The following is a 13,507-nucleotide window of genomic DNA, read 5'->3' as shown; positions in this document are numbered from 1 at the left end:
GGATCTGGAAAGAGGCAGCTTATCTGAGACAATAGCACGAGAAGCAGGAAGCCAGATGAAGCCAGGCAGGCAGGCACTTAATGTCACGGTTCACTCTTTCAACCCCGTGCCAGTTCTGATGCCTCACAATTAAGGCCAAACATCTTATTTTTGTCTTTTCTACCAATTACTGTAAAGGTTACCGCATCTTGGCTTGCGTACACAAATCCTCCTTCACATGTGTGTGTGTGTGTCTCTCTCTACAAAGACACAATGACTTCCCCGTCTAATTTCCCTTTGTTTCGACCCGTAGCCAAAATCAGACATGAAAAGGCTTGACTGTGCACCCCAAAGACACAGAAGAGCTCTTTGTACTCAGGCTTGTTCTGCTCCATGCCATTTCTAATCTCGGGCAGAAGGGAAGAGAGCTGCTCCTCTTATCTTAGATGACATGGAGGCTTTGCTCCCTCTCTCTGGAGCTCTCTCATCTTGTTCTTCTGAAACCTAACCCTCTTTCATGCTTTCTCCTTGTGGTGGTTGTGGTGGCAAAGCGATACGCTGAGTGAGACTGGCTGAATTTTGTTTAGGTTATTCCGTCTGAAAGCTGTTACATGATAAGTGAGAGTAAAGAAGCCGGGTTTTACCTTCCCGGGATGTTTTTTTTTCCATCACTTCTTTGGACCTTAGCTTTGTCATTATTTTTTAATCGGCTCTCTGAAGCATGGCAGTATTGAGAGCCGTTTGAATGTGGAAGACTAGGGTTTATCAAGTGTAGGTTTCTCTACTTTCCCTTCTAGAAGGGTGGCCTTGTGAATGTCTGTCTCCCAGCCAACCCAAGGCTTTTTCTGAGAAACAATATTTGGGCTATCTGAAAAGTTCTTTTCAGAACTCTTCAGCTTACACAAAAGATAGTGCTGTGTGGATGCAGTCGGAGAGATGGATGCAGCCAATTTCTCCTGGAGAGCACTTTTACTAAAGCAACAAAAAGAACCCCCTATGGCTCCAACCCTTTCACTAATAGATCACTATTAAAACCAAACAGTAATTTTTAACTTAGAGAAATTTGGTTTTATTTATTTATTTATTTTGGTTGTTTTGTGTCATCACAATGTGGTGTTCAATTGCAGTCAACCTAATCACTATCCCGTGAGTGCTCATAATATCTCCTTGTATTATCTAATATATTTAGTTGTTTTCTTGTTTGCACAATAATTACAGAAACATGAAGTGCGACATGTGACTGCGTGGTAAATACATGAGAGATGGAGCCTGCAGACCAGCCATTAGATACAAAGTGATGCGCAGCAAGCAAACAGCTTCCTGTGTGGACGGGGCTTTACGTTGCATACCTTTAATACTTGATCGAATTTAAACTGGATGAATAAGAAAATCAGCCCAGAAAGTTTTTTTTACAGTGGAATATTAGCTAGCATAGGTGTCAGGGGTTGACTCACTTTTGAAAGCAGCTCCTGGTGGCCAATTGATGAACTGCATTTTATAATTTTGGGGGTTGTCACTCATTGCAACATCAGTCAGTTGATTGTAAAATGTTGTAATCAAGAACAAAGCTAGTGTGACTGTTTCATGTCATTGTGTGTAAGACAAACAAAAGGCAAGCAACAAAAGGAGGAATCAATAATGCAGCTTTGTTTTGAGTTGCTTCTCTAAAGATTGGCGAAAGACTGAAAAACAATCAATAAAGCGATTAGTGGTGTGGTACCAAAACCTTTAACTTCTCTGCAAGTCTAACAACCATGACATCCGCTTTCCTCACGGACGCCTCCGTTTGTTGTAAGTTGTGGCAAAAGGTGCACTGAGGTGACACAACACGTCACGGCTTTTAAAAACGTTTAGAGAAGGCGTACTTTATCCGATGCATGAAAAGCAGCGTATCCTTATAACATCCCGCATATCACAACAGAACCAAAGTCTGGCAACATGCAGAACATAGCTGTATCCAATCTATTTAAACAGCAGGTCTGGGCCATTGTGACGGGTGCCCAAAGGGACCTGTTCTCCAGACGTCCACCAACACAGACAGAGGCCCTTCCATAAGTCCTATAGGTTCAATTTGTTCTGCCAATTATTATCCTCTGCTCTGCCACAGTGATGGAAGGTGTTGTTCAGTGTGCCTGAATGCCACCCTCTCCAACAAAGAGGAAGCCCCTGCCTTTTTTCCGGGGGTCCAGTCAAGCATTCGCTAACAGATTGGCCGGGGCGCTAACCAGTCAGGTCTTCAAAGAGACAAAGACGACGGGGAGGGCAGCAAAGGAGGGGAGAGGGGTCGGTGGTGAAGAAGAATGACCTGCCAAATGAGAAAGAAGACATATTGAAAGGGACAGAGTGGGAGAGAGAAAAAACATATTGAACCGATGGAGAAGTGCAACCTTTTGACCATCTGGCTCGGTGGGTGACAACAGCCTTCATCTGTATTTTTAGAGCTGTACAACACACCAAATTACTCTGTCAGGAAGATTAAGGAGAGTCAAAGGGCTGTCGAGTGGAAAAAAAAAGAGCAAAGTTGTCCCAGAGGGAACAGTGGATAAACTTTGCTCCATCACTTTACTTTGTCTGTAAATACAATATGTAAACAGTTCAAACTGTGTAATGAAAGAGGAAAATAGGAAGCCAAGCAGCTGCCTAGAACACTTTCTGTGCAATATATTCTCATTTCTGTTTAAACATGGTTGAGTACATCTCCAATATGATTTCACTTTCGCTGTCCTCCTCCTGAGGAGAAATATGCAAGAGACCCGACTCCGAGAACCTCTGCATTAATTCCATGATTGCTTAAATGAAACGCTGCTATTTTCTCTCTGTCGGCGCTAAACAGGGATCAGATCTCCGTGACCATGACTAATCTTCCGCTGCGCTTATTGTGTGTATTGGTGTGCGCCCGATTTTTTTCTGGCTCTTTTTGCCAACTTGGAAAACTAATTGCTTTGATTCTGACCGCGCGAGCAGCGGAATATAATGCAGTGTAAAGCTTCATCTTTCATGCCCATAAATCCCTCTACAGATCCAGCGGTGTACAACACCGGCTCATTAAAATGCATTAGGGCAGGTTTGCCGGCATTTTCCTCTTTGTCCTCCATCCTTTTTCTGCTTCTAGTCGGTGATCTTGCACCCCTGGCAGTTGCCACACTCAGCCCATGTTGTTCCACTCCACACTGGCCACTTTATTCACTTGCAAATACCCCGAAATGAAATGGGTTGCACGCCCCTCCACAGCATACTATCTACCACCTACCTCATGCCTCTCTCGTCTCATTCCTTCATCCTTTGCTTGCTTGATTTTGCACCCCCCCGCTGTAATTTCACCCCTGTCCTGCTCTCAGAGCCCCCACCGCTCCCGTCCTCTTTCTCCACCTCTTCTCTACCCACTGACCAAGGTTGTAGATTGCTGGATTACGCTGGAGCCGGGGGGAGGTTGTCCCACTGATTGTAAAGAGAGGGACAATTGGTCCTTTAGTCTGATTGGGTTCCCAGATAAGCAACACCCGGGATGAGAGTGTGCAGACAGGCATGAGAGGCAGAAAGCAGTGGAGACGGAGTACACAGGCAGCACCAGAAGATCTATATTTATTTATATATACGGATGGAGAGAAGGGAAACTTTACAAAGAGGCCAGTGAGAGACGGAGTGTGGACTCGGGGTGACTTTAGGGAAGCTGATTCACTGCAGGCAAAAGCTCTCACAACTTTTACAAGGCAAATTTAGCAAGCGCGCAGGGAAAAGAAGAACAAAGAGATAAAAGGAGGAGAAAAACGAGCAGAAGGAGGAATAAAGTTAAAAAGGTAAGGCATAGATTTTAGTGTGTGCGTGTGTGTGTGTATGTGTGTGTGACTTTCACCGGTCACGTTTTGAACTGTGCCAGTAACACTTTCAAGCTGTAAACAGGGTACAGTTAGGGATGGTGTAGGTGCCACTGGGGATTCCTCAGCGATAACTGCACCCTCCGATCAATAGTTGGAATTTCTTTTGGTATGCATTAATTAATAGGGAGTGCTTAGAGAAACACACATGTGGCTGTCAAAAGTAGGTCGTGGTGAGTATTTTTTTAGCAGAGGAGGGGGCACAACAAACTTTCCGTAGCTCCAATTCTCAGCACGTCTGTGCTGTCGCTGCTTCAAACAAGTCATGCCGAAGGAGAGGAATGCCTATCTGCTTTTAAAGGACCACTGTTTGGCATTCAGACCTCATTCGACAGCCTGAGTCGAGGTTCTAGTTTCTCAAGATGCGGGCTTTTTTTCCCTCCCCACTATCAAACCCATTAAGCTATCGCCTCTCTTGTAAGGCCCACAAATAAGATACTAGATTGGCAGGTGCGTCCTCGCAGGAGCTGACCGGCTTTTCTTGCCATTATCAGAAGCAGGATTCTCTGAAAGATGAGCATCGAGCGCTGGAATCCAAATTCACAACACCGTTCAGGTTTCTCAAATTACATTTCCAGCACAGGAAATGGGCCTAACGAGGAGCGGGGGCTTCTCCAGCTGCTAATTTGAAAGGATCCGTCCCCAAGACGCCGCGGTTTAATTTGTGACACTGATTGCAAACTTTTCCAGATGACGCTTATGAACTGTGACATCATTTCCATGCACCAGTGCCCGGGATGAATGCCAGTTTGTGTGATTTAATTTCTCAATAAATGACAAGGCTCCTTTTATGGCCTCTACTGAGCGATGAATGAACTGAATGTGCATCGAAGGAGGAGATAGAGGCTAAAACTACAGTAGAGATGGAATGAAAGAGCCTTACGGAAAGTTAAAAATAAGCTGGAGCGGTACAGTAGCACAGATGTTCAAAAAGAGGGAAGAATGATGAAAGGGTGAATGGATTAGTTTTGTTACCAAGCTTCTGAAGCTCAGCCAGAACACAAAGAGAAGCAGAGTGTGGAGGGAGGGAGGAGTAATTAAAAACACCTTACAGTAAATGAGCTGCAGGGAGGGAGACGCTCGTTGCGGCGCAGCGGTGGCGGCGTGCACAGCTGCACGGGCCGAGCATCCCACAATTAAAGAAGCGGGTTCAAAGCCGGGCCCACGCCAGCATCTGTGTCCTGAGGGGGTCCAAGGTTGGAGGAAGGAAGGCGAATACAGGGTAGCAGCCTGATGGGCACACACACACACAGGCATACTGTGAACTTATATTCATACCAGCACACAAACAACTGTGTGATCTTGAGAGAGTTCGGCCAGATTGCACACACCCCCCCTCTCTTAGCTCGATGCTGCCTTTGAAGGCTCACCCTGTGAGCCAGCTCAGGAAACTGGGTCTTTGCTCCAGGCAGTGACGGTATAGAAACCACAAGAAGTGGTCAGCTTTATCCACACACATACAAACCACACCAGAGGCCACGCTGAAGTAAAGGCCTGTTTATTAAAAGTTAGCGCACGCAGCAGCCGAGTCTCCGTTTAATTACACGTAAATCAGTAAATAAACATTCAGAAATATACAAAAAACGACACTTCTATAGGGAATACAGCCCGTCACGCTCGGCCCTGGAAGTGAAATTAGATTCAGAAAGCCCTTCTGCATTTTGTAACAGCAGCCGCTCGGCTTATTGTGTTCGGCTTAGTGAAAGACACTTTCTCATGCCGGTTCTGCATCTCAAAAAAGTGCATCAAGGCAGCAACCTCGCCTGGGTCGGCGATATTCAGACCTTCCACATGACCATCGCTCTTCACCATGCAAAATCAATTGTGGTTAACAAATTGGCCGTGACGTTTTGCCCTGCCGGGGTGGGTGGATCCCTTTTTCATGGGTCCACCCAGTTTTTAAGAACCTTTTTCCACAGTCTGGGAGGCCTCTTTTTAAAGCTGAGGTGAGTGGAGCAAAGACATGGCCACTGTGAAATTAACACTTAATAATGCTCCACATAACACTTGAACAGGGTGAACCCATACTAATGTGCCACACACTGAGCTGGCCCCTGGTAACCTCACAAAGTAAAGGGTTTGAAGAATTGAAACGTTTCTGGAAAGTATTTAATAGCATTTAAAATCAAATTAGCCACATCTTTTTTATTATCGACGAATAACTGGCCTATAAAATAAATAAATATATGAAAAATGAAAAAGATGACTTTCGAAATGTTTTTAATATTGCTTGTTTTTTACATAATGTAAAGTTTAGATCCCAAAAACAAGTTAACTTTTTGGAACTTTCCCTCAAAAATAATGAGGTTCCAAACTTGGAATGTCATGCTGTCCGAGCTTTGCTACAGGCATAACCAACTATGTGCTAACTTAGTGACTAAATAGTAGCTTTGTTGTACTTAGTTGTGTAGTATGTTCTATTTTGACAGGGTTGAGTCAAAGTGAACACAGTGTGTTGTGTACTTGCCAGAAGAAACTTTTGCAAACATTTGACTGTGACCGTCACGCTCGGTACTACCTTTTATAAGCTTTTGCAGCTTGTTGTGTCTCTCTGAACACTATATTATTCTATATATCAATATAGATGAACATTTAATACAAAACAACACGAAACAACACATGTAATGTGCAGTCTGTAATTCCTGAAACTACTTGTAGGTAATGAAGCATGCAATTTGGTATGGTTGCTATGGGCTCAGCATCTGCAAGCCTCTAGCGCAAATTTTGTTATGCACAGTATCCGTGTCAGAAAAGCTATGCAGATGCTTGATTTTTGTTCTGTAAACTTTTCACTGCTGTGATTTCCAGAGGGTGGGCCACGGCCCCCTGGAGTACTGTGAAGGTACTGCAGATGGGCAAAGAGTGGCCATTTACAATAAATATGTATTGTTTAAAGTCTGTTCACTGAAAAAAAGAAGCTTTTAGTCTATATGCAGAAGTGCAGAGGTAGTTTTTAGACAACGTTTTTTCCACCTAGATCGTTTAACTGATTGTTAACTGGTAAAAAAAGAAAGAAAGAAAAAGGACACTGAGTTACCTTCAACAGCAGTGTACCATTCAGTTTATATGCTCTTAAAAGAGTAGCATGAAGTAAAAATGTAACTTATTTAATCCTATTCATTCATTTTGAGAAACCTCTGTGCACAGGAAAATAAAAACGAATGTCAAGAGGATGCCAAAGCAACAGGTGTATAGAAATGTTGAACAATCAGAAACCTGCAAATAATAACCCTATGAAGTCTGACATCATGAAAGGAGTTAAAGACGCACGCGTTTGAGGCAGCGAGACAACCTTCAGTTTCAGCTTCGTTACTGAAACTTTACAGAGTTCTCAGTGACCTAAAAGGCGGCTTACATGCGGACGAAAAGACAAAACATGGAAAAGACTATATGGTTTAGCAAAATACCAAATACATATGGACACGGCCTGTAAGGTAAAACTCTGAGGAATCAAATAAATTCTTCTATTAAAGATTTCTTGTGGAATCCTAAAAGACTTTTGACTAGAAAGAACTTAACTTGGGAAATAAAGCTATGTCCTCTTCACCTGCTTCTGTTAATTTTCTCTGGGGTCTTCCTCTTTTCCTGCTCCATGGCAGCTCCATCTTTAACTTCCTTTGTGTAATAAATCCACTATCCCTTCTCTGGACATAACCAAACCATCTCAGCCTTGCCTCTCTAACTCTGCCTTCAAACAGCTCAACCTAAGCTGTCCCTCTGAAAAGTGTGTTGATTCAAACCGGATTGAAACAGCATTGATGGAAGCTAGCAGTTCAATGGTCAGGCCTCAGAAGCATTCCTTCACAGTAAGTCTGTGATTAGACTAGTTTTCAATTACAGCTAGTGCAGTTCCTCCATATCTCTTCTTACCTCTCAGATTTATCTGGTACAAATTTACATGCACTGTATTTCAGGTGTTTTCTGCCTGCTGACACTGAAACCTTTGCACAAGTACCCAAAATGACCCTAAAAGTGTCTCCAAAAGCCTCTCGTAACTAACTTTCGGGACTTCTTAACTTTATGATGGCTCAGTCGGGTTTAACACCCACTCCTATGAGCACAAGTTCCACCAGTTAGTTCACCTGGATGGAGGTGCTTTCTGAGTGTATTCAAGCAGCAGTGACTCAGTATGAACAGGTGGAGGTACAGATTCTGTCCGTCAGTCATACCGCAGCAGTTTGTTTTCCTCCATTGGAAGAAATCACTCACCTCACTCCCTCACGCAGGAACAGTTTGATATAGTCTGTTGTTGTCAGATCGCAGCTAATGGAGCAGCAGGTGGACTCTGAGTACGATGATACGACAATATGGTCTATCATTTTCTCACACCAGCTGCTCCCTCTGACAATCACTGTCACTCATTTTCTTCCTCCAACCCTTCCTTCCAATGCTTTCTTTCATTTTAAGACAAACACTGGACAAATTGGATGTTTCTGTAGCTTCTTTTCTATTTTGATTTGTTATTTTTCTTTTGAATACAAAGGCAGATTTTTCCACTTGGAGGAATGCTTCAGCCCGGTGGGAAAATACCTCTTTGCCTTAAGTCTTGCAAAGCTTTTTCATATGATTGCTCTGCCGCCCTCCGCCTAGCTCCTCATCCCCTCAACCCTTCATCTTCCCATCCCCTTCTATCCGCTGTTCACACCAGCTGCCGTTTTGCTTAAACAGGTGAAATGCCATAAGATTAACAGAACAGAGATGTGAAGAATGTTTTGCCAGCACAATTGCGTAGCATGTCACCTCATTAGGCACGACAAAATGGAGCAAAATGCCCGGGTGCAAGCTGCGACCTTTGAGGGGAGGAGCCGAAAGGGGAGGAAGGTCTGGGAGCTAATTTGACTTCATAATGGCAACCAGTCGGCTTGAATAGGCAGAAAAGAGAGGAGCAGCGAGGTCAAGTGTCAGTCGTCCTGCCAAGCGGCCCTCGCGGGGATTGTCTTAACACACACACACACACACACACACACAGCTCAGCCTCCCGCTGACAATGCAGCCACGCCTCCCACCCTTCCCTGCCTTTTGTGCCTCTTCAACAATGATTAACTGAGTTTGGCGATTCAGGGACTCCACGGCAGCACAATGCACTCTCTCTTACAAAACATAATGGAGTCAACCAATGAGTCAAACAGTCTCTCTTTCTTCCGTTGCTGCAAACTTTCTGCTAACAGCCTCCTCTCTTCTTGCTTTTCTTTTCCTTTTATCCCCTCCCCTCCTCGCTCCCTTTTTCTACTTTCAGACCTTAAATCTGCCTATTTTCCCCTGAGCTCATTAATGCAGGAAGATGCGGGCAGATGCAGCCGTCCTCCTAATACATAAAACCAGGATGCAGATGGGAAGAGGCAGCGTAGGTGCCATGCGCTGCATGTGAAAAGGTATTGATTAACTCAGATCAATACCTTAAAAAGCATCTCCTGCAAAAATTCACAGACGTGACCTCGCTGATCTTAAGGATTCCTGTGATGCTCGTATCAAAAAGAGCAACATGGAGGAAGATGGTATTTAGAGGCATGAAATCCTGCAACCAGGCAGCACCATAGGGGCATTCAAAACCTGCGATATGGAAGGAAGAAGAAAAAAAAACGTACACAGCACACTTGTAATGAACGGTGTGCAGCGCTGAAGGGAGCTTGTTGAACACGGTGTGAGTAGAGCTGAGCAGGGGTGTTAACAGAAACACTACAATCTCAGAACATCACACCCCCGGGTCTTTTACAGGAGGTGTGAAGGAGCTCACCTCTCCTCATGACAGGAAGAGGAGGAAGGAAGAGAAAGAGTGTGCTTACACTTGCTGATGTTTTGTGTCCCGAGCTGGAGGGAAAGAAGCTGGAGCTGGTGCTTCATTATTTCTGTTATCTCCTCCAGGCTCCAAAACCTTACATTGCTTTAACATTTTTAGGGGAAGTTTGGGCAATGTAATATGAAATGTGCAGGCTTTTGTATGACTATATAATATGAGATAAAAGATGAAATGCCTGCATATAAAAGATGGAATTAGCCACCATTAGCAACAAATTAGCTTTTTAGGTGACTCCATCTTGGGTTTTTGTAGCCAAAAATAACCTTGTTTGTAAGAGAGGGTGGAGTGCTACAGCTACTGTATCACACAAACACAGATACCTGCTAATTGCTGCTAAGAAACAAAAATAAAGAAGTACGATTGATGGACAGATAAATGGATTAACCGTGCAGTTCCTGAGTCCTTTTCCTTAGTTGGATGCTGTGTAGCTAAGAGTGCTAATCAGTATTAATTGAAGCACAGATTAAGTTAACGATAGAAAGCAGTAGTCTTTGTTCAATAACAAATGACAAAACAAATTTCCCACGTGTGGGACTAATAAAGGTTATCTTATCTTATCTTATCTTATCTTATCTTATAATTACAATAACAATGAAGTGGAAAATGAAGCCAGCGACAGAAACTGCAGTTCTAGTGTTTGCCCAACTGCAAAGTAAACTAAACTTCTGAATAGCATGAGTAGGGTGAAACTTTTTCTCACTCATCCACCTGCATGAGTGTAGCTGCTGTTACTGACAGGAATCCTGGCATCTGCTTGGGCCCATCCACTAATATTGTACTGGACCTCTCCACGGTGTGTTTGTGCTGTTGGTGCCTTTTCGACCATTTTATGTGACTAATATTGCGGCTTGCTGTGTCGTGCAGACCATCCAAGAGGTCTGTGCATTAACTGAAATGAAACGTTTATGGAGGTTGCTTTGTGGAGGAAGCTGATAAATTAGGCTGACTAATTTTTGCTGCCAGCCTCAAGTGGCCATAAGAGGAACTACAGTTTTAGTGACTTCATCTTGTTGTCATGACTATTAAAGCTGGTTGGCTGTTGGCCTAGCTTGGTACTGGTTGCCTTACTATTAAAATTTAAAAATGCACCTGCCAGTGCTTCTGATGCTCCCTACTTTATATAATACATTCAAGTAGAAATGACAAACAGTGGTTTGGAAGTTACATTAGTCTGTTCAGTTCCTGAATTTTGTACACCTACGGACTGATTTGATGTACTTAAATGACCCATAAAAACCACAAAAGGTCATCTTCATTCTAAGGCAATCCTCACTAGAGATGTTATAGTTACACATACCTGTGACATCAACAGTCTTTTTGTTTTCATTTTATAACTTTTAAAAAGAAAAAATACAGCACAACGTTTATTTGGTTTACCTAAAAGCAACAAAAAAAAAATCTGAAGAACATGTACCCATTCTCCTCATTTCTTTTCAACTCCACATTGCCAGTACAAGAGGAACCCTCTCATTCAGCCGTTATAAGGCTCACACAGATACACAGCTCATCATAAATCTACAAAAGCTCAGTAGTAGAGAAATAATCTGGAGTCAGTGGAAATGTCCTTGTTGTATCCCGTGGCACTGTTGGAGACCTGTGGATGACACATATTAACAGAAATGAATGTGTCCAGAATCTGAGACTCATCTGTGCTCTTCCTTTTTTCTCTTCCAGCAGCCACAAAGACGAGACCCAGGAAATAGCTCCACTTGTCAAGAAAAAGGGAAAAGTCTTTTCAAATACTACTCCGTGTTTCACGATGGGAGACCGAGTGCATCTTCCAGCAGTTGCGTGGACCTTGCTCCCCGTGGCTCTTGGCATTTTGACCCTTCTGCCTCATAGCCTTCTGGGTACGCCGGCAGAGGAGGAACATGTAGGGAGCTCAGCACTGCTGCAACGGGCAAAGCGAAGCTGGGTGTGGAATCAGTTCTTTGTCCTGGAGGAGTATACTGGACTGGAACCACTTTATATTGGAAAGGTCAGTCTTCACTATAAGTTGCACTTTACATGTGGAGGTATAAGATGCAAAGAGTGTGGGTTTCTAGCCTTGCAGAGAGCATGGTTTCTAAGTAACCTTTGAACTGATAGGTGCTGCAAAGTGAATTTAACTCCAACTCCTTCAAACAGAGCAAACTAAAAGATCTATAGGGGAGCTCTACTGCTGGAGGTCATCGGCAGCTTGGCTAGAGCTGAGCACATGAATACAAAAAGAGAAGATCATGGGTGGGCAAAGGCAAGCTTCAATAAACACAAGAAGAAGAAAAAAGAAAAAGAAATTCCAAATTTAATCCCTGGATGCACTGAGTTCTTCTGAGAGACAGCCTCTCTTCTGTCCACTTTGAACCAGAGCCAAACAGCAGTGATTGAGTTAATTGACTCGAACCGAAGCTTCAGTCGGTCTCCGTTTCTCAGAAGTGGACGGCACATCTGCAACACCACTGACATGCTCTCACAAGAGCAGAGGAGAGGTGCTCACAATGGAGCACTTTGATTGCTCGCTTGCTAAAGTGAATTGAACATTTGATCAATAGTTGTAATTCTAGTCATCATCGGCAGAGAGAAGCATCATTTCTGCAAGCTCAAACTTAAAAAAAAATGCCATTATATCACTAAAAAAGATTTCTCTGGAAAGAGAGAAAGCAAAAAAATAATTTAGTGTCAAGTGCCTGCACAAATCTGAGTCGATTTAGGAGCCATTTCACTGAGTATTACTCTCACAGTATAGAAATTGTCTGCAGGAGCACATGTTTTCTTTTAGTTTCAACAAATACAGAAGTAATAATGTATCTAAATTTAAACAAAATGCTCAAGCCTGCTATTTTTTCTTACTGTGAAGCCAATTTTAACCAATTTACGAGCAACAAACAAGTATTATCAGTGCAGCTAACACCACAGACACTATGAAAGATGGATGTGAAGCCAGTGCTTATTGAAGTCTTTCTTTTTTCTGAACTCAACCACCAGGTTTGGGTCATTCTGAGTAAAATATTAACTCAATTGTGGAAGTTTTGGTCTTTCTGAGAATGCTGATTGGCTAATGACTTGTGATTGATGAATCACTCACTTATCACAGCTGGTTTCAAAACACCAAGAAAATGCTTTTTGCTATTCCTGAATAGCTAAAAGTATAAAGCCCCGATTTCAGAACTACCACTCCCTCAATATCCCTCATCAGCTTTTAAAGCACTGCAGTATTAACTGCTCATCCTCCGAAATCACCCTTTGGGAGTGATGCAAACCTGCTTTAATTAGTCTTCTGGAATAATTTCACTACCACCGCTTGGGAATACTGAGGAAAATGTCAGATTCCTAAAAGCCATGTGCTTATGCAGACAGAGAGATCTGCAGGAAAAATATTACTTCGACTTAAATATGGCGTGAAAAATTTCCATACCGTGTTTCTCCTCATCTCTAATTTTTTCACACTGAATGGATAAAGTGATTCTAACAGGCTGAGCTACAACCCAAAGGGCCACTCAAGTCCGGGGCAAAGCAGAAGATGTATTGCAGCCTCCGTCCTTAGTTTGCTTCTCCTCAGTTCTCCCTACCTCTGCTGAGGAACTTTGTATTCAGAGCCGCTGGGTTGTTGGAGGTTTGGGGGTTTGGGCCAAAGCTGAGAAGGAGCAGGTAATTGATAGCCCGAGTGTCAAACTTGCTACTTTCAAAGGCTTTGAAGGAAAGGAGGCACTGGAGCCGGAGAAGGTGGATAAGCAGAGGAAAGCTGAGCCTGTGATATATCACTACCAGACACAGGGCTAAAGTCCACAATGAGGTGCTGATTAGGAAATCTATTCTGGGCTGAGCTGGGCTTTGCAGGAGAGCGTGCAGGTGGGCATGTTGTCGGCAGTGATAGGAA

The 13,507-nt window shown here is 43.3% G+C and overlaps 1 protein-coding gene across 4 annotated transcripts in view; it reads left to right on the top strand.

Moving 5' to 3' along the window:
* Nucleotides 1-13,507, top strand: part of LOC308385501 (cadherin-20-like) — a 98,220-nt gene that overhangs the window by 59,529 nt on the left and 25,184 nt on the right. Inside the window, exons 1-3 of one of the 4 annotated variants that reach the window (XM_080864460.1) lie at nucleotides 3,416-3,776; nucleotides 9,091-9,226; nucleotides 11,326-11,629. In XM_080864460.1, coding sequence (XP_080720586.1) covers nucleotides 11,411-11,629 — 219 coding nt within the window. In that variant the 5' untranslated portion in view covers nucleotides 3,416-3,776; nucleotides 9,091-9,226; nucleotides 11,326-11,410. Of the gene's footprint in view, nucleotides 1-3,415; nucleotides 3,777-9,090; nucleotides 9,227-11,325; nucleotides 11,630-13,507 lie in introns of those variants that run through there. The other 3 variants (XM_080864462.1, XM_080864459.1, XM_080864461.1) reach the window with 3 other exon arrangements.

This window comes from Rhamphochromis sp. 'chilingali' (genome assembly GCF_963969265.1).
Source record: "Rhamphochromis sp. 'chilingali' genome assembly, chromosome: 18".
Taxonomy (NCBI): domain Eukaryota; kingdom Metazoa; phylum Chordata; class Actinopteri; order Cichliformes; family Cichlidae; genus Rhamphochromis; species Rhamphochromis sp. 'chilingali'.
The sequence above is the reverse complement of the archived record's forward strand: the minus strand, read 5'-3'. Positions and strand labels throughout refer to the sequence as shown.